The 24,427-nt window shown below is 36.8% G+C and overlaps 1 protein-coding gene across 5 annotated transcripts; it reads left to right on the plus strand.

Annotated features, from left to right (window-relative positions):
• Positions 1 to 297: 297 nt before the first annotated feature.
• LOC113236525 (transcriptional regulator ATRX homolog) lies at positions 298 to 23,862 on the plus strand. Of its 5 annotated transcripts, none has more exons than XM_026472638.1 (23): positions 298 to 1,529; positions 2,802 to 2,951; positions 3,393 to 3,499; positions 3,797 to 3,953; positions 4,172 to 4,304; positions 5,999 to 6,129; positions 6,727 to 6,930; positions 7,455 to 7,598; positions 9,565 to 9,738; positions 10,718 to 10,862; positions 11,598 to 11,732; positions 13,082 to 13,289; positions 13,991 to 14,156; positions 16,357 to 16,521; positions 17,540 to 19,487; positions 19,571 to 19,769; positions 20,445 to 20,628; positions 20,867 to 21,045; positions 21,315 to 21,508; positions 21,788 to 21,979; positions 22,075 to 23,463; positions 23,546 to 23,565; positions 23,608 to 23,862. In XM_026472638.1, exons 1-23 carry the CDS (start codon positions 726 to 728, stop codon positions 23,740 to 23,742), a joined length of 7,263 nt encoding a protein of 2,420 aa, XP_026328423.1. In that variant the 5' UTR covers positions 298 to 725; the 3' UTR covers positions 23,743 to 23,862. The 5 variants fall into 5 exon arrangements, with proteins under 5 accessions (XP_026328423.1, XP_026328424.1, XP_026328422.1 ...); XM_026472639.1 differs by having other exon boundaries at positions 6,727 to 6,846; positions 6,925 to 6,930; positions 23,546 to 23,862; XM_026472637.1 differs by having other exon boundaries at positions 23,546 to 23,862.
• Positions 23,863 to 24,427: the final 565 nt, after the last annotated feature.

Raw genomic sequence — 24,427 nt, forward strand, 5'->3', positions numbered from 1 at the left:
TCGCACTTCAATCTCACATTCATCTTCTCATTTTGTTCCAGAGACAATATATAAAATGACAACCCTAAATCATAATGTTGCCAGTGCAAAAATATTGTGCCTATGTAACTTGTAACGCGTTGATGACCTTTAATAAGGATGATTTTCCTTTGAAGCTATGGACCAAAATACTCCATTACTGCTTATAATTACCGAAAAGAAGTCAGACTATTACATACCTTGTAGTTGCTTGTCATTAAGGTCCCTGTGTAGATTTTCTTGTGACGTCTTCCATAATTTTTGTAAACACGCTTGTCGAATACACAAATTCTATAGAACAGTCGAATAAAAGCTATTTATTGCGGAAGTAATGGCTTCCTAAATTTTAATTGCAGTTTATGTTTTGTCTAAGGTAATTAATGAATAGAAAAAGCGAGTGAGTGATGTTTTTAAAGTTAAACAAGTCTTGAGGGTGTACATTGAAGTCCTCCGGCTTATTTCTGTGCATATTTGATGCCGCGTCCCATGGCTTAGTTACAAAGAAATATCCTCAGAAAAGGATTTATTTGCACGAAATGATGGCATTTCTGATTAGGAACTATGCGGTCTATATCTGATCACACGAAAACAAAACCAGTTTATTTCTGTATGAATATCTTCTACATCTATGATGAAATGTGACGGCTTGAGGTGGTGAATATGTAACTGAGTGGGATTTTTATTGCAAAAAGAAGAACCTCACGAGCATGGAAGATTTCGTGGACAAGAAATCTGTAAAAAGTAAGATGAGGGCGACAGTGGAAGACGAGGAGGTGTCGGATGACAGCTTGGTAGATAGTGAGGACGATGATGAGACCATCGCGAGGATACAGCGGGCGCATTTTGCGCAGGCGGCGGCGATGAGCTCCCGTCGGCGCTCCGCCCCGCGTGCCCGCCCCATGAGTGCTAAACGAAAAATGGAAGCAGTCAAAGACTTCCATGATTTCACAAAGAAACTGAAGAAAGAAGCAGGTATCACAATTCGCGGGTTAGTTGGTAATAATATATTAGAACTCAGTGATTTTTCAAGTGAGGATAGTAAATCGGATAGTGATGGTTTATCGGAGGAGGAATTTGTGGTAAATCCAACAGCGGTACAGGAATTGAATGAAGAGAATGAGAGTTATATTGACCCTGAGACTGGGGATATTGTTGAGGCAAAGAAAGAGGGCCAGAAGTCTGTTAGGAGCTTAAGTCCATCTCCTAAGCCAGAACCTGAGGCTGAGCCATCCGAGGCACCAAAAACACTTTCTATTAGTGATATTATAAATGATGGAGACTTAGACTTATCCAAGAATGTGGAAATAGCAGAAGTGGATGAGGGTGAATTGTGTACCGAAAAGACAGCAGAAGAGTTGTTAGATATCAAACAAGAGGAGAACAGTCAGGACTTTGACATAGCAGAAAAACTTAAAGAAATGGATGAGATTAGTGTGAAACCTGTGAAGAAAGAGGATGAGGAAGGTGAAGACTCAAAGGATGAGGAAAAGAAAACTGATTCTGAACAAGAGGTGAGTGCACAGAACTATTTTTAAGAAGTGTTTTATTTCTTTGCAATCTTAAATCAAACAGATAAAGCACCCAAAAAATTTATAAGTAGAGGTTTGTTATTCGAATATTTTTTCTATAACTAATGTATTCTTATTTCTAAAACTCATGTTTCATGAACTTATTATAGTATATATAGTATTTGATGACTTCTTTTCCACATGAAATGATTAAAATTTACTTTACCTTGTATATGCTATAAACTACATTTATATCAATATTTCATTGAATTACCTACAATACAGTGTCTTTGTGTATAAGTTTATCTAGTCATCTAAACTAGGATCTATATTAACTTCATGTCTATTTTTATTGTACTTAATAATAATGTTTAATTGACCATTTATAATTACTTTGGCACAGTACTATTGTCTTAAAGCTCAAAGTAAGCTTGAGTTGTTTGAGTTTTATGTAAGTTGATAATTGTATTATTATATATATATTAATTGTATTATGTAAACCATGTTTCGTTCAAAATTACATGACCTTATAATTTCCTAGCTTATAGGCTATTAAATTAAATTTACCTTAACAGTTTAGATATAAGGTGAGTGCTTGGTTAAATTGTAAAATTTGATATTTGAACTAACAACATTCATTGCGGAAATAAGGTAATTAATCCATGCCATACCAATATTTCATTTTTCTTGTAATTATGTATGTTTCAGTATAAGAATATTGTTATGGTATTTTACTAAAGAATTAATTTTCACCTTAACTTTTGTGGTACAAGGTTAGTATTAGAAGTGAGGTTTTACCAAAGTAAAGAATTTCTCAATAATAAGTATATTTCCCCATTTCTGATAATTGGACTTAGTCTTCTTTTTCTTCTTCTTATCATATAAGCGTAATGTTTGCCGTCGTGGTAAAAGGATTAATAGTAGGAGGAATAAGGTATTTGTAGATTGTTGCCCAGGGTGGACCAATGGTATAAACAACATAAATACAAGAAAAAAATGTTCAACTGTCATTCAAATCAGGAGGTTAATAACATAAATCTGTATATCAATAATTCATTAATATCAATAATTTCTGCTGGTACTAATCAGTTTTCAGACCCTTGTCAGGGAATTATTACAAATTGCAATATTTTTACACATCTACTTAATACCAGGAAATAAGTATACACTTTAAAATAGAGACACAAATTTTTTAATATAACAAATTTAATGTACAACTATTATAAAAGCAACTAATATGTCTATTATTATATACAAACTTTTTTTTAATTGTAGAAAAAAGGCAGTACAAATGCATTAAATGTGCGACGAAATATCAGAGAGGTCATGGATGAGAAAAACCTGGATGCTTCCACCCTAACTGCACAACGGCAGGAGTCTGAGCGTTTGGCCAGAGTCCAGGAGCAACAAAGGATTATAAGAGAAGTAAGTGTTTCAATGCCTCATGCGCTTATAAAAAAGAGATAACCTACTATTATATATTTCAGACTCAGTAGTAATACTTAGTAAAATTTAGTTGAATTTTACATTTTCTTAATTTCCATGGCATTCTTTATTTTGTTACACTTGTATTAAAAATATAATTTAAGGAAATATTGAAGAAAGGCGAGGTAGGGGAAAAACGAGATTTACTTACATAGACTAGATAAAAAACAGGTAAATATGACCTTCTAGACGAGGTCCTGGAGCTTACAACAGAGAAACTTACTTAGAGGAAGCTATAATATCAAGATTAGTAAATACATAATGCCTACATATGTAGTATGAGTTATTAATTCAATCAAAACTTTGTCCAAATAATTTTATATGTATAATTCTGTACAATTTCATATATTATATTAATTTACAAATATGACCTTTCCTCAGGTACAAAGGCAAATAGCACTAAATAGACAAAACAAAATTCATCAGAAAACACTGTCGCTTCTACAAGGTGGATCATCAATATTGAAACAATCCTCTAATAAACTCAAGTATGTGTTTTTTGATATCTTATGAAGATGATTTTGTAGTTGTTTAGTTTTTATGCCGACTTTACGAAACTTCTTCGAGGAAGAGGTAGTTTTTTCAACAGTTGTTAATATATGACATAATGGTCGTAAGTAACTTGGAATGATGTACTACAATCCTATACTTAGCAGTGAATATACTTTCACAGCTAAACAAGACTTGAAATATTGGTTTGCAACTATATAGACCCATAGAGTCTCGGTTCTTAAAGAATATATTCAATGTTTTTCAACAATCAAAGACAAAAATCTTTATTTCAGTTTGCCAAACACAGTATTAGTGAAGTTGCCATCGGGGGAGACTAAAAGGACAACTCTAAAACAAGGTCAAGTGGAGGTCACAAAGATTCCAAAACCTACGCCATCTGGGTCTGCTCCCAAATCGGAAAAGCCTGACCAGAAGACTGACAAGAAAGAGGTATATCTATTTTTCTTTCATTAGAAAGCTTTTAATAGCCTTAAATTTCTTCATGAAATTCCTATCATCAAACATTTCTAATAACTTTTAATGCAAAGTTACATCTGGGTTCTGAAACTATTGCTATATAGATGTGAAAATTTTAAAATTATTTAAAAGTTCGGCTAACATATTCGCGGCCTAAATCCAATTTCACCAGCTTTTTTTTATTTCATAAGGTTGTAGAAATAGTGTCGAGCAGCAGCGGCGATGAATCTTCTTCGTCAACATCAGATTCTGACGATTGTATTATGCTCTCCGATTCTGAAGTACCACCCAGTCCTGAAGCCGAAGATGACCCCAATAATTCTGGTAATGTTTTTTTATTAACGTACCAACCATACCAATTGGAAAACAAACTGTCAATCTATAGACATTAATTCCGCCTATACATATGTACGAGTATATGCAATATTAAGATGTTCTTAATATAAAATCTACAACTGGCCTTAAGACATAACATCTAAACTGTCCTATTCATGCTGTGCTAGGTAGGGTAACATTGGCGCTTGTTATATAATGTATTATTATTATTGAGTTGATTTCAAACAATTAAAATTCAAATTGTCTTCAATGCATAAATCAAAATTCAGGAACAAACAAAGACAAGACGAAAGACGTAGTAAAGCAGGAGCCTTATTGGTAGGTAGCAAATTTCCTTTCTAAGTTACCTTAGGGTGACAGAACTATTCAAAATAGTAGGCCATTGCAACAGACGGGTACATAAATATGTTACGATGCATTTAAACAGTTAAGAGTATTAGTAGTACTATACTACCTCATCTCGAATTTAAATTTTCCCGTATTGAATCGGTTCCATTGCGCGAGTCGATCGGCAGGGACACTAGCTTTATTTTAGATTTTTTTTTACAAACAAAAAAATCATTAGTATAATGTACTTATTGAATACAGCGGTTTTCTTGTAAAATTTCGGGATAAGTTTATATTTTTTTTTATCATATACCAATCAGTGTCAAATCAGTTTTTTTTTTTCAAAGTAATTGATTCAACAATTTCATTGTTATGTGAAATCAATCCAAGCCATTTGAGGTTGCATCGACTCTTAATCTGCATGACAACAGCGTATGTGTATAGTGGTCCTTTAACAAGTAGCTGCTTTAAAAGGTTGTGCGCTTTTGATTATATTTTGAAACTACACATTCTATTCAAGTCACACGTCTATTACTTATTAGCTATTCGATATTTCGCACCTTTAGAATAAAAGTGACCTAATTCAAAAATTTTACAAAATTAGTTTATACCGTAAAACGAACTTTAAAAGTCACTGTTGCTTATCACATATCGACTCCTCCTACATAAAGGATCGTATGTCGAAGTCGCCAAGTTTACAGGGGAGCGTTTTAAAGCTCTGAATTCACTCGTTACTCACATAGAGTGATCATCTAATAGATCATCATAGATCATGTAACCAATATCTAGAATTTTATAATACTCTATGTGAGTCGTTACTCACAAAAAGCTCGTTAAGCTCGTTAGCTTTGCCGAATAAAACTGAGAAATGCTAGTCACGTGTTATAGTGAATTCAGAACTTTGAAACGCTCCCCTGTAAGCTTCGCAATTTCGACATACGATACTTTACGTAGGAGAGTTCGATATGGTTGTTAATCTGGAACTGACACTTTAAAGCTCGAATGGCACAGACTTTTTCACTATATGAGTCTTTTTCATTATGTTTTAAATAGCAGGAGTGCACATTTATTATTGAACCTGTATCTGCATATACAACACGTCACCACCGTTGGCGAAAAAGTTACAATTTCCGTTCCGAAAATCATAATTTTCCAGGACTAACAAGGACCTTAGTACTTTAAGAGTAATTAAGTGAATAATGTAAAAATTCCACAACTTCAAACTTTATTTTGCGTATTCCCAAAAAGTTAGAATTTTGTATTAGGTCACTTACATTCTAAAGGTGCGATTTGCATTATGTAGATTTGAACAATTATCAACATTATAAAATATTAATAGTTATTTTCAAAACTAGGTCTCCACGTGAACGACGCCTACAACATTCCTGACGAACAAGGCAGAGTTTTGATCAACATTGGTCATCCCGAAAGCGAGGAGGACATCTTCCTAGCACCCCAGATAGCAAGAATTATCAAACCACATCAGGTACGAAAAATTATTACTAAATTAACATTTACACTGTGGCACATGTCGCCACGACTTGGATCTATCAGGCGATATTCTTGGAATAAAATATTCCACTTCTGAGGGTGGCAAAGTAAGTGCACACGGGATAATTTCAACAAGATTTTTCTGACGATATTCAATAGCATCCCGTGTGCAGCGGGTCGTAACTATGACGTAAAGTCTCACTCCTCAGAAACGGCTCAGCTACCTCAGGAACCGACTCGGTTAAGCGGCCTGTAACTTCACGTCTGCTACTCGGAATTAACGGCCATTGTCCTAACAGGTCATAGAATCTTCTGGTTTTTACTAATGGGATAATCCGATCCTTTCCTCAGCCACACTATAAAACCCCCTCGTACCGTCTGAGCAAGTGGCGGCCTTCACTCTAAATCTCTTACTTAATTACTTCAGAAGGTGCTGTTAACCAAAACATAGTGCTTATGATTGTAGTTGCGTTTGTGTTTTATTATTTTATGGAGGGTGGGTTTTCTATTTCGCAAGATTTAAACTTCACTGGGTTGGTGAACACCTTAAATTGAATACATAGGACTTTAATTTCCTTGTTTAATCTTTCAGATTGGTGGTGTAAGATTCCTATTCGACAACATAATAGAATCCGTAGAGAGGTTCTCAACGTCAACCGGATTTGGGTGCATTCTGGCACACTCTATGGGACTCGGGAAGACCTTGCAAATCGTCTGTTTCTGCGATATCTTCCTGCGACATACCTCCTCGAAGACTGTGCTTTGTATAATGCCTATTAATACGCTTCAGAATTGGGTGAGTCAAACTTCCCACTTAGAGCGATACACTACGACGACGACACTATGGCGACTTTTTGGCAGCGATGCAAACGCGATGCAGTCGCTAAACGTCTACTTTTACAAACGCGCGATTGCATCGATACACTTGGGATTTATAGGCGATTGCATCGATGCAATTGCGCGTTTGTATCGATGCAGTCGCGCGTTGCAAATCGCCGTGTGTAACCACTCTAAAATGTACACGCATAATATTTAGTGAAACAAAAAATGTTATACAATACTTTACTACATACATTCAATACTTTATTGCGCTTAAAAACTAATTTATAAGCAAAAACAATAGACAAAAGGCATGTATGCAGAACCTCAAACACCCCAACCAAAATCAAATTAGGAAAAGCTGCTTTACCAAATGATTCCAATCAGCAATCAGTTCCAGCACTACCTCATCAAGCACCCATATTTCTAACCGCCAGGTCACGGAGTTAATCAAAAATTGTATTTAAACAGTTTATTTAACATATTAACACTTATTTACAGGTGGCGGAGTTCAACATGTGGCTGCCACTGGATGCAACTAACAGTCCCATCGCTGGCCAAGGAGAAGTGAGACCACGCCAATTCCCCATCTACGTGTTGAACGACAGCCATAAGACATTACAAATGCGTGCTAAAGTCGTCAAGGTAAATATAGACAAGACACATTAAAAATTTTGTAATATAAAATACAGACATTTAATGGACTACCTCAAAAGCGTCTAATTCACGAAGACAATTGTTTAAAAGTCCTCATACGTGTACGTTGCGCAAAAATGACGTAAGTTAAAGTCAAAGTAAAATAATCTTTATTTCATCAGCAAATTACACTTGAAATCGTCATACTTTTTTTAAATAATATAATAACGCAAACACTCAACATAGCCTCGCACTGGGGAAACCCTGTATAGCGGGTGCCATGGACATAGATAGCTACAAATTACACCGAAACTCACGAGAGAAATAAATGTAGGCCATACAAATATTGTCCCGACCCGGGATTCGAACCTGGAACCTCTGCGTGGCAATCCTGGTAACCGTTCGGCCACGGAGGCAGTTGATTAAACTCCCATACTGATTAAACTCTACTGCACATTCATAAGTCAGATTCCCTCGAGAAGAATGAGCAAGAAACTCTAGGGTCTTGGTTGCTCTTTGTAAATATACATTTGAATACATTTATCATTACAATATTTGATTTAAACATCTTAGATCGAGAATACCCGAAAGAGCTAAATGGGTTACTACCACGGATTTTCAGACATATCGTAGACCATTCTTCAGTCGCCACTGGTTGCGAAACTTAGTAATCATGGTGTCTAGTTGCGATCAAAGAGTAATAAATCCAACTACAACTACATGCGAACTACGATTGTGAAAGCGTCCAGAGGGATCTTAACGTTGTCATATGATCATTTTAACCAATAAAATGCTCGGATGGTATACATTAACAGTAACATTCAGCGTTTTCTGTAAAAATCTCAGTAGTAGTTTGTCACAATTTAGTAGTAGTACAATACTGCTCTCGTAACGAAAAAAGGCACAACTATGCGTACTTTATACAGCAGTTGTGTCTTTTTTATTCCGAGGGCAGAATAGTATATAGCTTAACTAAATAATAACCGGCTGTTAGCCAGGTTTGCAAGTGTAGCCATGGAATCCCGAAAAGCTGTGGTAGCATAATGGTTTGACCTACTGCCTCTCAAAGAGAGGTCGTGGGTTTGAATCCGGGCTCGCACCTCTGAATTTCTCTGAATTTATGTGCAAAATTTAATTTGAAATATATCGTGACCTTTTCGGTGAAGGAAAATATCGTGGTGAAACCTGCCCGTTGAAGAAGGTTCACGACACTCGGAAAAACGTGTGAAGTCCCCAACCCGCATTGGGCCAGCGTGGCGGACTATGGCCTAAACCCTCGTCTGAAAAGAGACCCGTGCCCAGCAGTATAAATGGGTTGATGGTGATGACAATAGTAGTTTAAATATCCTTTGACTATTAGTAAGTTAAAGTAATAATAATAACTAATTAAAATCCAACTTCGATTACCTTGGTCAATAATTTTGACTTACGATGCAGTAAAATCATTTCCGGAAATCTGGAACTCGTAAAAAGTTATTAATTAATATTTGGTGGTTTTAACAACTCTATCTCACTCTTTGTAGCTATATCTATACATGTATCTATAGATTGGGAACACCGTTTTCGACAATTGTTAATAAGGCACACACTCTTAGCCCCGCACTAGGGAAACCCTGTATCGCGGGTTACATCCACACACACATAAATAAGCACAAATTACACCCATACTTGCGAGAAAAATAAATGTACGCCATACAAATATTTCTCCCAGCCTAGGAATCGCGTTCGGGACCTCTGCGTGGCAGACCAGCTTGGTGATCGTTCGACCACGGAGGCAGTTATATAATACTATTTATAGGTTCTTACTTGTACATTCCATTACTTTTTTCGTTTGGTGGGATAGACGGAGATGACAGGTTTTGGTTTTAAACTCGTTTCGCTTCCTCCTTCCTTCCTTATTGACAGAGACCACGGGGCGGCTGCCGCATCACATATCTCACTAAGTCATGTTAACGTTTGGAATGTTATGTTTCAGGATTGGAGCACGACAGGCGGCGTTCTAATGATAGGTTATGAGTTGTACCGTCTGCTCAGTATGAAAAAGGACAAGAAGCCTCGTAAGAAGCGAAAAGACGCCAAGTCCGAGGTCGACAAGGAAAAAGAAAAAGAGAAGGAAGAGAAGAAACCAGATGTTAATGAAGATACACAGGTACGTACTCCAATTTGTAGTCTGTAATTAATTTTGTGTAAAGCATGTGGTAAATTTTCTAAAAAACTAAAACTAAATTTAAAAAAATAACACCGATTCGAAACTGCGAACACTAAACAGTTAATAAGTTGTAATATTGATAGTAATGAATGTTATGACGTTTTACTATAATGTTAATTTTTTTTGTGAAATTACTCCACTTGTTTTAATAATTATTTACATAAAGATCGAGCACTAAGAAAAAATCCTTAGATCCGACGGGACTCGAACTTGCGTTTGTGCTATACCAAGGCGACTGCTGTAACAACAGACTTACAGATCGAGTCAGCAGACCTTACGATTTTTTCTATGCGCTTCTACAAATTTTTGTTTTTGGTTTTATACGGATTTTGTGCCGTTACGCCATCTGTGAGAAGTAAATAAATAACTTTAAATAATTACAAAATTGAAAGTAACTTGTCTATTTACTACTTTGACGAGACCAGAGAGGGGTTAAAACCCAATCAAATCGCTAGGATTTTAACCCGGTTTTCACCCAAAGCCTTGTAATCCACTTCTGCCCGAAATCGTGGGCAGAAACGGCTAATAAGGAATTTGCTATATTTATATACTTATTACAAATTTCTATGTTAAAAATATTTCTTAGACCAAAAAATGCAACTCCGCACCTTGCAATCTTGTGCATGCACATTACGATTCGAAATCGGTTCAAGACAATCCTAACTATTTTTTGTATCGATTTATTTCAATGCGATTTTCTAGCGAACCGAGTCAATAGCAAATCGAATCGTCTAGATCAGACAGCAATAAACATTTTGTAATAATATCATTAAATTTGAACAAAACTCGATTTACAATTGATGAACAGAAATAAACAGTCATTTTACTCTGCCTTCAAAAAGACAGACATATAGAAAAAAAAACTGCTTTATGAAACTCACACCATGCATTAAGTTGTATTATTTTTTTTTCTAATTAGAGTTCCGATAACACAAAGATGTCTGAAGAGTTTAAGGCAGATAAAGAAGAACCGGGGACTAAACTGGACGCCGAAATCAGAGAAGAAAAGAAAGAGGACAAAAAAGAAGACACTCCTAATGACGAAGAGAAGAAACTTTTAGATGGTAAATACATATATTTATATATCGTTTTTTACGGTAGCGATCGTTTTCATGTTTTAACTACAAACTAAAAGTATTGGATTAAGGACAGTAGTCAATCTATGCGTATAATTCTCGCAAGTGGCAAGTGCACAATGTCTACCTACGAATGAAAGCGCGCGTTCTGAGATACCATGTGCCGTTTGCGTGGCCATTTATTTGTAATTAAGTATAACTCGTTTTACGTAAGTGTAAACCTCTACTTAAGTAAAATAATATTTTTTTCGCTTATTATTAAAAGTCATGGAATAAAAGTTGTTATCTAAAATGTTAGTAATATGGTCCTGCGAGATTGTTGGTATTTTATAAATACTCGTGTATATCGATTAAGATTCATTTTAAATACTCTCTGAGCAAGTATCACGACAGGTGAGGCTCTTCAAAGAAGTGATTTATTTGTTGGTCAGTGATGATAAGTAATGCGACCCTTTACGTTTACTTAAATTTGAGTACAATTTATAATAATATGACGACCGAAATACATCGTGGGATGAACGATAGATCGATGTGGTGTCGTCGAAAGAAGATGGGAGCGCCCCCTCTCGCGGAGAGTAGAAAAATGTTGTTGTGGTGTCACCATTAAATACTCTCTCCGCCATAAGGAGGCGTTGAAAATACAAATAGAGCACAAAAAATCAGTTGTCGATACTTACCTCGAAAACTTGCTTTTCAATTTGTAAGGTTTCTCCCTTTTTCCAGAAATGTACGAGGCACTCGTACGGCCTGGTCCAGACTTGGTAATCTGCGATGAAGGTCATCGGATCAAGAACTCTCACTCCAACATCTCGTACGCTTTAAAACAAATGAGGACTAAACGTCGTGTTGTCCTTACTGGTGAGTTTTATTTGTAATCGATTTTAATGAAGTATACATACATCAGTATGTTTATATATTTTTCACACTGTATGATAATAATAATATAAATAATAACGCACACCCCAGCCCCGCACTAGGGAAACCCTGTATCGCGGGTGTCATGGATACATACACAGACAACCATAAATTACACCCAAATTCACGAGAGAAATAAATCTAGGCCATTCAAATATTTCTACCAGCCCGGGATTTGAACCTGGGATCTCTGTGCGGTAGTTCAGCATGGTAACTGTTCAGCCACGGAAGCAGTAAAAAGATGTGAAAAGAGTACGTCTGAAATTTCATGTTTGACTCGACTCTTGATACTGAAGGAACCCATGTAGATATCGGCATATAAGAAATAAGATGTCAATTTTTCATAGTAATTGTGCTATCAGCTGATTGAGTTTTGTATTTCTTTATTTATTGTTGATAAGAACACCAACATGTGTGTACTACAATATTTACGTAACCGAAGACTAATCATGAACGTAATGCTGATACAAAAATCTTTATAGTACGTGAACACAATATTCGGTTCCTAATAGACAGCCTAATTGACCCTATGAAATTTCGAACTCACCTTTCTAAAACCATGTATATGTGAGTATGTTTGCAATTTTCGTAGTGATTTGTCGATTTCGTCACTTATGTAATCTCATAAGGTTTACTACATAAGGTGTACACGTTCGAAGCTACCAAGAAAGAAAGAAAGAAGCATTTATTTGGCTATTCGCAAATAATATGACAACCGTTACAAATAATATGAAAAGCATTACAAATAGTAATTAAGTTTTTATTTGTATGTCAATATGTTCAATCACCACCATGATGTTCAATAATTTTTTTTGAAATTGCTCCACTAGTTTGTTATAATTATTAATACAATCGGTCGGTCAGTTCGAATCCGGCTGGATCGAAGGCACTTTTTCTAAGTGTTCGATCTTTGTATTATTAATAATTATTACAAATAGTATCAATTCAAAATAAAAGAAATAATTAAATCAAAAACCTAAAGTACGTACACAATAATAGCCGAAAGGGCTAGCCAGGTCATCTTTATACTGGGCAGAGCCTCAGCGCTGGTTTTCTACTGGAGCCTGAGAGCAGGTAGATGGTTTTAAATACTTAATGTTGATATGTTACCAAACAGCACATTTAAAGAGTGTTTTTTGTTGTTGTTTTTTGAGGAATGCTGTGGTGTTATTTTACAATAAATATAATGATTCTTTATTGAGATGTAAAGTTTCCAATAAATGTAAAGAAAAGACGTTAATGTTGAATAACAACTGTGTGTGACCTACATTTTCTATGACTTTTTTTACCAGGTTACCCCCTCCAGAACAATTTGCTAGAGTATTGGTGTATGGTAGACTTCGTGCGACCAAACTACCTCGGCAGCAAGACCGAGTTCTGCAACATGTTCGAAAGGCCCATTCAGAACGGACAGTGTATCGACTCTACACCTCAAGACATAAGGCTCATGAGATATAGAGCTCATGTTTTGCATTCATTGCTTGTTGGTTTTGTTCAGAGGTAAATTGTACAGCTTTGTGTGTAAGGCTTCTAATATGTAGATTAAGTAGCATTAGGCCACGGTCTGAACCCTGGGAATGGAGTAGTAGAAGGTTTTAAACCCTCTTAGAGGAGACCTGTTGCTAGCATTGGGACGTATAATAAGTTTTAATTTTGGTTAATGACGCGTCGCGAGTACTAACTAAGCCTTGTTTGTGTTGGCCACCAAAGTATCAATTTACTGGTGTAACAAAAGTTATATTTTGGGATTGCCTGAAATCATTTCGCCATCTCCTATCTATCATCACGTCATTAGATGTCTGGGGTTCTACCCTTATGTTGTGGATATACCCAAGATTCGCATGAAGCATTATGTTACCCCAATTATATGGCGAGTGGAATTCAATTTGAATTTTTGTTCCTTGAAAGCTAGAACTTGGGCTTTTTGAAGAGCAGAGTGATTAGGCACTAAACTAGGTCCTCCAGCATGGACCTCATCGTCGCTTTCCATCAGGTGAGGTGGAGGTCAATGCGCACTTATTTTAACCATAATAAAAAATATTAAAGTTTTTTTGACATTGAACAATTTTAGTCAGTTATATATTGTACTTCCTGTACATTTGGTGCAACCGCGACCACATCATAAAAATATTTTTATGATAGCACCTTTTGGTATCATATCTTTTGGTTGGTTTTCTATAACTGTCAAAATTTTGGTACAGGAGATCACACGCAGTACTCCAGTCGACGTTGCCGCAAAAAGAAGAATACGTTCTCCTTGTCCGTATGACTCCACTACAGCGTAAGCTCTACGATCGCTTTATGAATGAAGTTGTTCGTTGCACTTCAGTACCGAACCCGCTCAAAGCTTTCGCCATTTGCTGCAAGGTACTATTTTAATTTGCCCCAGTTCCTACTTTAGTAATAAATAATATAAATATTAATTAGACAACACCCGTATGTTGCTCAGAACTTAAAGTGAGTAAATAAAACACTTGCTTGTATTATGGGAAATCGGAAACAACGACGGTATCATAAACACCCAGACCCGCGATAATATAGAAGAATTGTTTTTTTTTACATTGACCCGGTAGGGGATCGAACCCAGGACCTCAGAGATGGTTACACCAAGAAAACTGGTGCCCAAACCACTCGATCACGGAGGTCGTCAAATAGAGATATAATAATAGTAAATTTAATGAAAATAATGCTGTGAAATTTAACGTGTCACATACCCTACCCATACCTCTATGTATCCTTGGTGTAATAAATTCACACGTGATCATACGTCAAAAGTGTAAAGTACTGTGGCGTAGGAAGGCTTGACACGCGCTCGTGTCGCGGCGCGGGTGTTCAATTTCCTACCGCTCAGCTGTTTCATAGAGTAACCCAAACGAAGAGTCTGTTAGTATTTGTAAAATGGCACGACGCACAGTGGGCCCACATTGATAATTCCTGGACATAGGAATAACTTGTGGAGTATCGAGCTAATTTTTTTTAATATGATTTGATAGATAATAGGATTCCTAACAACTTTTATTCCTGTATAATTTCTTGAAAAGTTTATAGTTTTGGAGAAAAAAATAATAATTTTTTTGTTCGGATAAATATACATTTTATTTTTTATCTCAAAATTTACGAAAATGTAATGTGCGTGGGTTAGTTAACAGTATAGTTTCGATCATTTTCTATGTGGAAAAAAATAATTCGTCTGCATGTACTTGCGGCTTTGTAAGTAAATTTATGTGGCAAAATTGGTAACTCTTTTGTGTACTTTTTTAACAAAATATATATTTTTATATATTTTTAATAGCTTAGACTAAAGAAAAATTAATTTTAGTGTAATTTAGAGAGTTTTATAACAATAACATGAAAGTTAAGTAGAAACTAGTATATTGTGTTAAAAAATAAATAACAAATCTAAAATTTTGACACCTTTTTATTCGTAAAGCCGCAAGTACCTGCGGATGGATTATTTTTTTCTTGATAGAGAATGATTGAATCTATATTGCAAATAAACCACACACATTACATTGTCCTACATTTCGAGATAAAAAATAAAATGTTTATTTCTCCAAACAAAAGAACGAAAAATGTTTTTCTCGGAAACAATCAGCTTTTCAAGAAATTACATAAGAATAAAAGTTATCAGGAATGTTATTATTTATCATATGAAAAAAAATCAGCTCCATATTCCTAAAATTGTTCCCATAATTAAGTAATAATTGACAATTCTTGGACATAGGAATAACTTGTGGAGTACGGAGCAAATTAAAAAAAATAAATGTTTTTTGTATGGAGAAATATACATTTTATTTTTTATCTCTTAATATAGGAAAATGTAATGTGTGTGGTTTATTTACAGTATAGGTCCAATCATTTCTCTATCAAGAAAAATATAAACCATCTGCAGGTACTTGCGGCTTTACGAGTAAAAAGGTGTCAAAGTTTTAGATTTCTTGTATTTTGTTGAAAAAGTACATAAAAGAGTTAGCAATTTTGCCGCACCTTTACTTACAAAGTACATTCAGACGGATTATTTTTTTCTACACAGAAATGATTGGAACCTTACTGTAAGTTACCCACGCATATTACATTTTCGTATATTTTGAGATAAAAAAAAATGTATTATATTTTTCCATACAAAAAAAAAATCTTCGAAACTATCAACTTTTCAAGAAATTATACAAGAATAAAAGTTGTTAGGAATGTTATTATCTATCACATAAAAAAAATTGCTCGGTACTCCACAAGTTATTCCTATGTCCAAGTATTATCAATTTGGGCCCACTGGACGTTTTTTGTCTTATGTTTAGGGGCAATTTTTACGTATTCGGATCACACATTAGCTACTCGTTTGCTTCTTTAAATATTTATCTCGTTCAACCTGTCACGCTGTATATAATAAATAGTTGCAAGTATAAAAAGGGTAGTTTCATCCGAGCTAATAGCTGTCACTAAATTATGAAAGCAATCTGTATTCTTTACAAATTAAATGGTCAAGAAATATTTGAATGAATGTACGAATAGTGGTATTTCATGCTCATTTTTTTTCGCTTTTCTATTATAAGCCTTATATAAATTTCAGATATGGAATCATCCGGACGTTCTTTATAACTTTTTGAAGAAGCGCAGTGAAGCCAATGCAGCGATCGAAGAAGACTTGGACTTGGAAGAGTTGAGGGGTGTTACTAAGGCCGGCCGCGCTAGGGCGAACAAGGCGCAACCACGAAGGGGTGCAGCTAAACCTCGGGTATATTATTTACCATAAATTACTCAATATAATATTGTTATAGTCTTGTCTTTTTTGAGTATGGTATAAAATAGCAATTCATTGCGCAAAAGTGTTGCCTGCTTACAGACAGTTACTGATTGTATTCGATAAAATATTTATTATTAAATATTAATTATTATGCAATAAATAGCCGATTATGTTTAGAATCATCGTAGGCCCATTAATCGTCCAACTGCTGGGCACAGGTTCATTTGAATTGTTGTTTTTTGTAAGTTCATGCGTACATACATACAATGTGTTTAGAACTATATTAAAAATACATACTTTAGTTTTTCATTTTAATTCAACATAGATAATCAAACCGGCCTGTTCTTGTTAAAATGTATATGAATAATAATTGATATTACTAGTAGGTCAACTATCAAAATAAAGATGAACAAGGCAAAAACGCAATTAGTAGACATTGGCAAAATTTTACGCCCTTTCGCAATCTATCGACAACAACTACGTGACTTTTTATTTTATGAAAACTGGCAACCGTGCAAATCTCATTTTGCTCCGTCTTCAAAAAAGACGGACTATACAATAATATTGTACAGGGAAGTACTGCCACCTTATCTATTCTGCTGCCAAACAGTAATGTCAGCATTACTGCGTATCAGTTTTGAAGGGTAAGGGCGCTGGTTAAATTACAGGCACATGCAACTTGTCAACGCAGGGTGACGAACGCAGTGGCAGTGCCTCAGATTTTTGTGATTTAAAGCTCTGAGTGGCACCGCAACTGTTTTGGACAAGCGTGTCTCTTACCACCAGGCACACTACTTGTTCATCCTGTGACTTGGTATTATAAAAAAATTGTATTATTTTTAAAATGTCAAGTGCTGACAAATCCTCGAAAAGTGTATTAATTTTGATTGCATTGTAATACCAATACAATTAATATGGAATTATTGAACATTAACAATTACCTCGTAAAGATATAATTCATTAAAAAGTTCTAATGGTTGTCTTAGACTTATTTTTTATTGTTTCCTAGGGCGCGCCGAAGAAGCCAGCCGCTACTATTCCGCCTAATACCACCACTGGTTCAGGAAATTCTCGCCAAGATCCTGCCTACGGAAACGCGCCGTACCCACCGAATGCACAATACGGTCACTCTTCAAATTATCCACCCTACCCTAATTACCAGCAGCCTCCAGGTTACTATCCTCCTAATCAAGGCTACAATCAAAACTATGACCCAAACTACTATCAACAACAAACGTCCTACGGAAACAATTATCCAAATCAATATCCACAAAATAATTCAGAGTGGAACCAAGGATATAATCAGAATAATTGGAGTAATACACAAGGTAACTATTACGGCAATTCGGGGTACTACAATAATTCACAATACGCAAACGGGTCGCCATCGCAGGGACCAGGTCCTTCACAAGAGTACAGAGGCAACCCTCCTGCTGAGTATAACAGCTCTCAGCCGTTTCCGCCACAATACAACGCTCCAGCTAATGATACTGCTTATGCTAATAACGCGATGCAGCCGTATTCCAGCACTCAGAATAATTTTGCCAACCAAGAAAGGCCCCCATATCAAGGTTCCTATCAAAATCCGCCAAGCTATTCAGAGTACAACGCAAATGCTACTCCTGCTCCATCTTATCCTAGCAACCAGCCATCGCAGCAATATCCTAATCAATCATATGCTCCTCCATATGATAATAATGCTTCGTACGGCCCCAATCCAAATCCAGGCACTACCTTTAACAATAATCCTCCTGCAAGCAGCTCTCCATATGGGTCTAATCCTCCAACAGCAAGCACTTCATATGGACCTAATCCTCCGCCAACGAATCCACCGTATGGGAGCACTTCACAGCCACCCTATAATCAATACCAAAATTACCCACCGAACTACCCGGGATACCCGAATAACATGCCGCCTAATCAATCTCCTGGTGACAATATGTCAGCTGGCCAGTCAAATCAACAACCGTTGAAAACGGAACCTGTTGATCCGAACTATCCAGCAATTGAAATAAAGTCTGAACCTTGCGCAACGCCTAACACTGCACCGCCGTATAGTAATTCTGGATATAACTATAATCAGCAAAATACTTCCGCTTATCCCAATCAGCCTCAAAGCAGCGGTAATATTAATTACCCTAATCAATACCCAGCGGGTACATATCCGTCGAACATTCCTCCTCATCTCGAGACGAAGCCACCACTTGACAGCGCCGGCTCTGGTAGCCCTGTAACCGCATGGCCTATGACAGAAACTCTCAAAACTGAGGTCTCCAAACTTAAGGCTGAAGAGAAAATGGAAGTAAAATCTGAGTCTGACGGCGAAGTTAAAATCGAAGATTTGGATACAAAGAAAATTATCAAAAATAAGGATGACTTGAAACCAGAAGTTTCCATGACTAAACTGAATGAACAAAAGATGGAGGATGTCAAAGATTGTATGGAGAAGAAATGCGGTAATGAGTATAAAACAAAAAGTAATGAGTCTGAGTCAGAAGAAGAGATTCCTAAACGAGGTCGACCACGGGGACGGCCGCCTAAAGATGGCAAGACCAAAGAGAAGTCAAAAGCTAAGAGTAAACCGAAACCTCGAGGCAGGAAAGATAGGAAAACTTCCAAAGACAAGAATAATGACGATAAAAATGACTCTGATTCTGAAGAGAGCGAAAAAGAGGAGAAACCTAATCGAGAGGAAGAACTAGCGCTCGCTAAGAAAGCGGAAGAAATGACTTACGATTGGGCAACTGAATTATTAAAAGACTATGTACCCGGCATTATAGAAAATTCCGCTAAAATGGAATTGTTCTTTTACATTTTGAATGAAAGCATTAAACTTGGAGACAGATTACTGCTTTTTAGTCAGAGCTTGTTTACTTTGAATCTCATCGAAGATTTTTTGGAAAAGAACTATATCCCGGGTACGAATTGTCTATGGGAGAGGAATACTAATTACTATCGTGAGTATTTTTACTATAAAAGTTTTGAAACGACTAATATTTTTTATTACTAATTATGATAAAAACACGAAAATTTATTTCAGGACTGGATGGATCAACACACGCGTTGGAACGTGAGAAATTAATAAATGAATTCAATGCGAATCCTAATATTTATTTGTTTCTGGTGTCGACTCGAGCAGGCTCTCTGGGTATAAACCTCGTTGGTGCCAACAGAGTGATTGTGTTTGACGCAAGCTGGAACCCTTGTCACGATACGCAGGCCGTGTGTCGAGTTTATCGGTAAGCTTCTTGATTATGTGATTTTATTATGTTCATATGTTCTTGTTTACAATGATCAATCAAAACCAACAAATTAACAAACTGTTTACTGGGTTATATGTTGGACATTTAAAATCTGAATACCAGCGTTTTGCTAAGGCTTCAACCTTTTTACGTACGCAATTATTTTGTCGTCCGCTAACCAAAACGGCTATGTCGCCAAATAATTTTTAGAGATATCGAAAAAATTTTAGAATATTGAAATTATTTAATAACATTTTAGCTATGCATAATTACGGTAACTTTCAATATGTTGGAGACGTTAACTTACTTTACCCGTTTTTAAATAGAGAATTTTGAGCTCTACGTTATGCTGTTTGAAACTTATGTTTGACCACTTGTCACTTAGCCACGTTTTGGTTAGTGGTTCTCTAACCGGTTAACTTATTGATCTAAACATTGCTGTTTAAAATAGTAAAATGGAACGGAACTTATGATAATGACACTACACTGATTATGTGTGAGTATTAGGATCCTCGCCATATTGCGGAGTTTTTAAAGGAACTAATTTCTTCTACCGACAACAAACATTGATGTCAAAAATCGCTACTAGCGCCACAATTTCGGTGTACAATGTAACTTGCGAGTCTTTACTATTAGACAGCAGTATAACTTAAATATTTGTATTACCTTTAGATATGGTCAAAAGAAGGCATGCTTCGTGTATCGTTTCGTAATGGACTGCTGCCTCGAGAAGAAGATCTATGATCGGCAGATCAATAAACAAGGCATGGCTGACCGGGTCGTCGACGAGTGCAACCCTGACGCTGTGCTCTCGATGAAGGAGATCACTAATCTCTGCTTTGATAATGATGAAAAGGTAGGAATGCCATTATATGTAATATATTACCTATTAGGACCTAATGGAATATTTTACATGTAATATTTTAAATCAGGATTTAAAATTGTGTGACCAAGCCTTTCTCATCCGCTCTGATACTTTGTCTATAAATCCGTGGTAAATTTTATTTTTGTTTAATTGAACAAACGAATGTTAAAATATTACCGTTAATAAAGCTAATCGCAGAGTTTAAAAGCGTCCTTCTGTTACTTTTCAGGAAACCGAACCAAAGGACCTATCGGAGCACAAGGACAGATACATTGACGTATTGATGCAAGGGATCCTCACGCAACATGGGACGCTGTTGACCAAAGAGCCGTTCCAACACGAGTCGCTGTTGGTCGATAGGAAAGAGAAGAAGTTGTCTAGTGCCGAGAAAAGACTTGCACAGAGAGGGTAGGTTTCTTATGACGATTAGTAACGAATTTTTCCGGGCATCTCTGTTACTCTTTTCTTCGATACGGAGGGTTCGGAGTCGTCTATGCAATAGATGCAATTTTCAATCCGTCTGAAACAATGCAATTTAACAGGAAATATTCACCAATAGGCAACCATGGAACGGGCAATAAATCATTTTTGTGAATGTAGACGATAACATTGTTTGTTAAAGTCACATAAAACGTACTGTGAGTATACACATTTCAGTATGTTGTGCTTCTCCTCAGATACGAACTGGAGAAGAAAGCAGCATCAGCACCAAAACCGACTACAGCGTACCGTACAGTTCGCGCCGCAGACGGTAGCCTAGTTCAGCGGCCTGTAGCCTCCGTGCGTCCCATGCAACACGGGGCGCGATGGATACCTGCTGACGTGTGGCGCCGACAGGGCATGACTGCACAGGAAATGACATTGCCACTTGGTAAGACAACATAAAGAACAATAAGAACGTCGTCTTATAACAAGCGTTACATATCGACGTATGTGTAATAAAAATATTTAAAAACTACGTATTTTTATTTAATAAATCAGGTGCTATGTAAATGACGCAAACAATTTTTTTGTCACCTTTAAAGTCAATGTAAAGTTGTCAAAATTGAGATAGTACTGGTTGCCAGTTCACAGTCGATATGGAACACTTCTCACATCTTTATAGACGTAAATAAAATGAGACAGAATTAAATGTTTTCTCCGCTTACAGATGTTGTAATACCAACCAATTCTGCGGAGAAGACCAATATCGTATTGAAGGCAGGTCAACGAGTCATGGTACTCAAATCTCCCAAAGGAATATACATGCAGCTGGAGTCTGGAAAGATTATCGCCATCAAGACTTCATTCAAGGGCTTAGCTGGCAAGGGGGAAAATAAAGATAGTCCCGTAGGCAAGAAAGGTACGTGTTCTAATTACGTTCAGGAAAATTAAATAGTAACAAAAATGTCATGATCATGCTCTTCACTGGTAAAATTCTTGCTCTCTTTATTCCAGTTCTAGGTAACCGTCCTTCAGCAGCTAATATTCCCGGATCTTTGAAGAACAACTCTGCAATTACAATAACATCTAAGACCGCACCGCGACCAGGATTCCAAAGGGTGTTAACTAGACCAGCGATGATAGGACAAAACAAGATGAGACCAATGCTTCCGGGTCAAAAAATGTCTGAAATACGTAATCGTTTGGGAGAAATGAGATCTTATTCCAGTATGCGACCTAGGATTCATGGACCTCCAGGAAAATTGCTGCGGCCAAATTTACCGGGATCTGTCAGTATAACTAAAATTACTAAGAAGACTGAAGATAAAAATCATGCGAAGAGGATGGATTTGGAAGATGATGAACCCCAATTACTTGACAGTGATGACGAGGACGCAAGTAAAAATAGACCGTCTAATGGGCAACCGAACTTAATTGAAAATTACAAAGATGACAGTAATTCTCAAGAAACAAAGTCTTCCATGAGCACAGATATAAGTAAAAATGTGAATAAACAATCTATAGAGTCCGCAGCTCTGGTCCTTACAACTGATGAGAAGCTGCCATCGGAAGAAGCTTTAGATAATAAGAGTAAAGAAGCAAATTCTTCAGACATACCATCCAGACTGAGAAATAAATTGCAAGCATCAAATTCTGATAATGCAACAGAAAGACATCCTTATGACAATGATATCATGAGTAGAGTGCAAACAAATGAACAGGATTTTGGTTTAAGAAAGCAATTCCTTGACAACGATCCTGTTCAACAAAGCGAAAAGAAAATAAATCTGTTAAAGAATTACAGGCATCAACGTCCTGGTGCTCGACAACCGACTGAGTCAAGTTTGAGTCAATTAGAAAGAACGACGATTGCATTGAACAAAGAAGGTTTGCCGGATTTTCGCAAGAATTTAGATGACATCACGCAGTCCTATTCGCCTGGGCCTGACGAAAAACCTGGAGCTAAATCAAAGAAGAAAAAGTCGCCAAATAAAGCCGAAACATCTGAATCTCCAAACGCGATGAATCAAAATGATAGGCCGGCTCCTAATCCGATCATGACACATAGCGTATCTAGTCTTTTAGGCAGTGGAAGTAAAATGATTGATAAATCTTCTTCACACAATACAGCTCCGGTTGCTCCAGTTGGATCAAGTCCAGTTCACAGGGCCATGAGTACGAGTATGCCTCATGACCTGAGTGCAATGTCTCGTCCTCCGGGTCACATGGGTCTAAGTAAGCCACAACCGATGGTTCCACACGTTATGGGCACTCCTGTACCTGAGATAGGGAAACCGCTGGCACCTAGTGCCTCAAATACAATTCCAATGAACCCCTTGGCTCCCGGTCAAGCCTACCCTGCCGCTAACCCGTCATTGGAAGCAGGTTACGGTCAATATACAGGTGAGAAATATTTAACGTTGACTTGTAGGTGAATCACTGCATATTCAACAATGATAAATGAATGAAACATTTGCTTGTACAGGATACGGGATGGGCTACGGAGCGTACCCGAACGCGCCGTCGTACTACGGGGGCTACGGCGGCGCGTACTACCCGCCGTACGGCGCACCCCCCGCGCCCGCCTCCTTCCCCGCCGCGGCGCCCGCGCCCGCGCCCGCGCCCACGCCCGCGCCCGCGCCCGCGCCCGAAGGCTACTTGCCTCCCAACCCGCAGTGGTAACTCACCAGTGACGACTAAATTTGTATCATAGTGTGACTGATTTTTAGATGATCTTTTGTTCTACTGACGACTTTCAGTGAGTGATTCGGGACTATTTGAATATTTCCATTAAGTGGGACTGAATGTGTGGCTTCAAATTTATGTTGTGATTTCATATACTTTTCGATGATATCGATTTACATTAGTATTCTGTCTTGTACCTTTTGTTTTATAAAGCAGTCTTCTGAATTTGTAGATAACAAAGAACTTATTTATTTGTCGATATTTCACGGAATTTTAAGTGAAATTGATTTTTGTATTATTTTATTATCGAGCTTGATTGAGTGCATGAATTTGTACAAATAATTGGAATCATTTCGGCTTTAAAATGGATGGTACATTTTACAGCATGTCCTATTTGGGTACTTATTAGATTTTGACATTAACATAGCTGAAAATTTTAAACTTTTACTATTGATTATTACAATAACTGTTTCAATGTGAACAAAAAATAAATATGTGAATTCTTTGAAGTGGTTAAGTGCTAGCACGTAACAAACTATCCTCTGTAGAAAAATGTCAAGTACATACTCAAGCTTTGTGAAAATGGTTTGAAATGAGTGCAGTCTTTCCATTGGAATGGCTTTGGGAAGTCGAATGTTATACGTTTGCTAACCTAGCGTTAAGTCGAGTATAGCGTGTATGG

This window comes from Hyposmocoma kahamanoa, unplaced genomic scaffold, assembly GCF_003589595.1.
Source record: "Hyposmocoma kahamanoa isolate Upper Pololo Valley unplaced genomic scaffold, ASM358959v1 92, whole genome shotgun sequence".
Lineage (NCBI taxonomy): Eukaryota > Metazoa > Arthropoda > Insecta > Lepidoptera > Cosmopterigidae > Hyposmocoma > Hyposmocoma kahamanoa.

What these genes read in the sequence shown, in the direction of transcription:
- LOC113236525 (XM_026472637.1), top strand. Translation starts at nt 726, where the DNA reads ATGGAAGATTTCGTGGACAAGAAATCTGTAAAAAGTAAGATGAGGGCG. An exon ending in AGATGACCCCAATAATTCTG is followed by an intron (nt 4,305 to 5,998) that starts GTAATGTTTTTT and finishes TTTCAAAACTAG; the next exon opens with GTCTCCACGTGAACGACGCC. An exon ending in GCCGTGTGTCGAGTTTATCG is followed by an intron (nt 19,770 to 20,444) that starts GTAAGCTTCTTG and finishes TATTACCTTTAG; the next exon opens with ATATGGTCAAAAGAAGGCAT.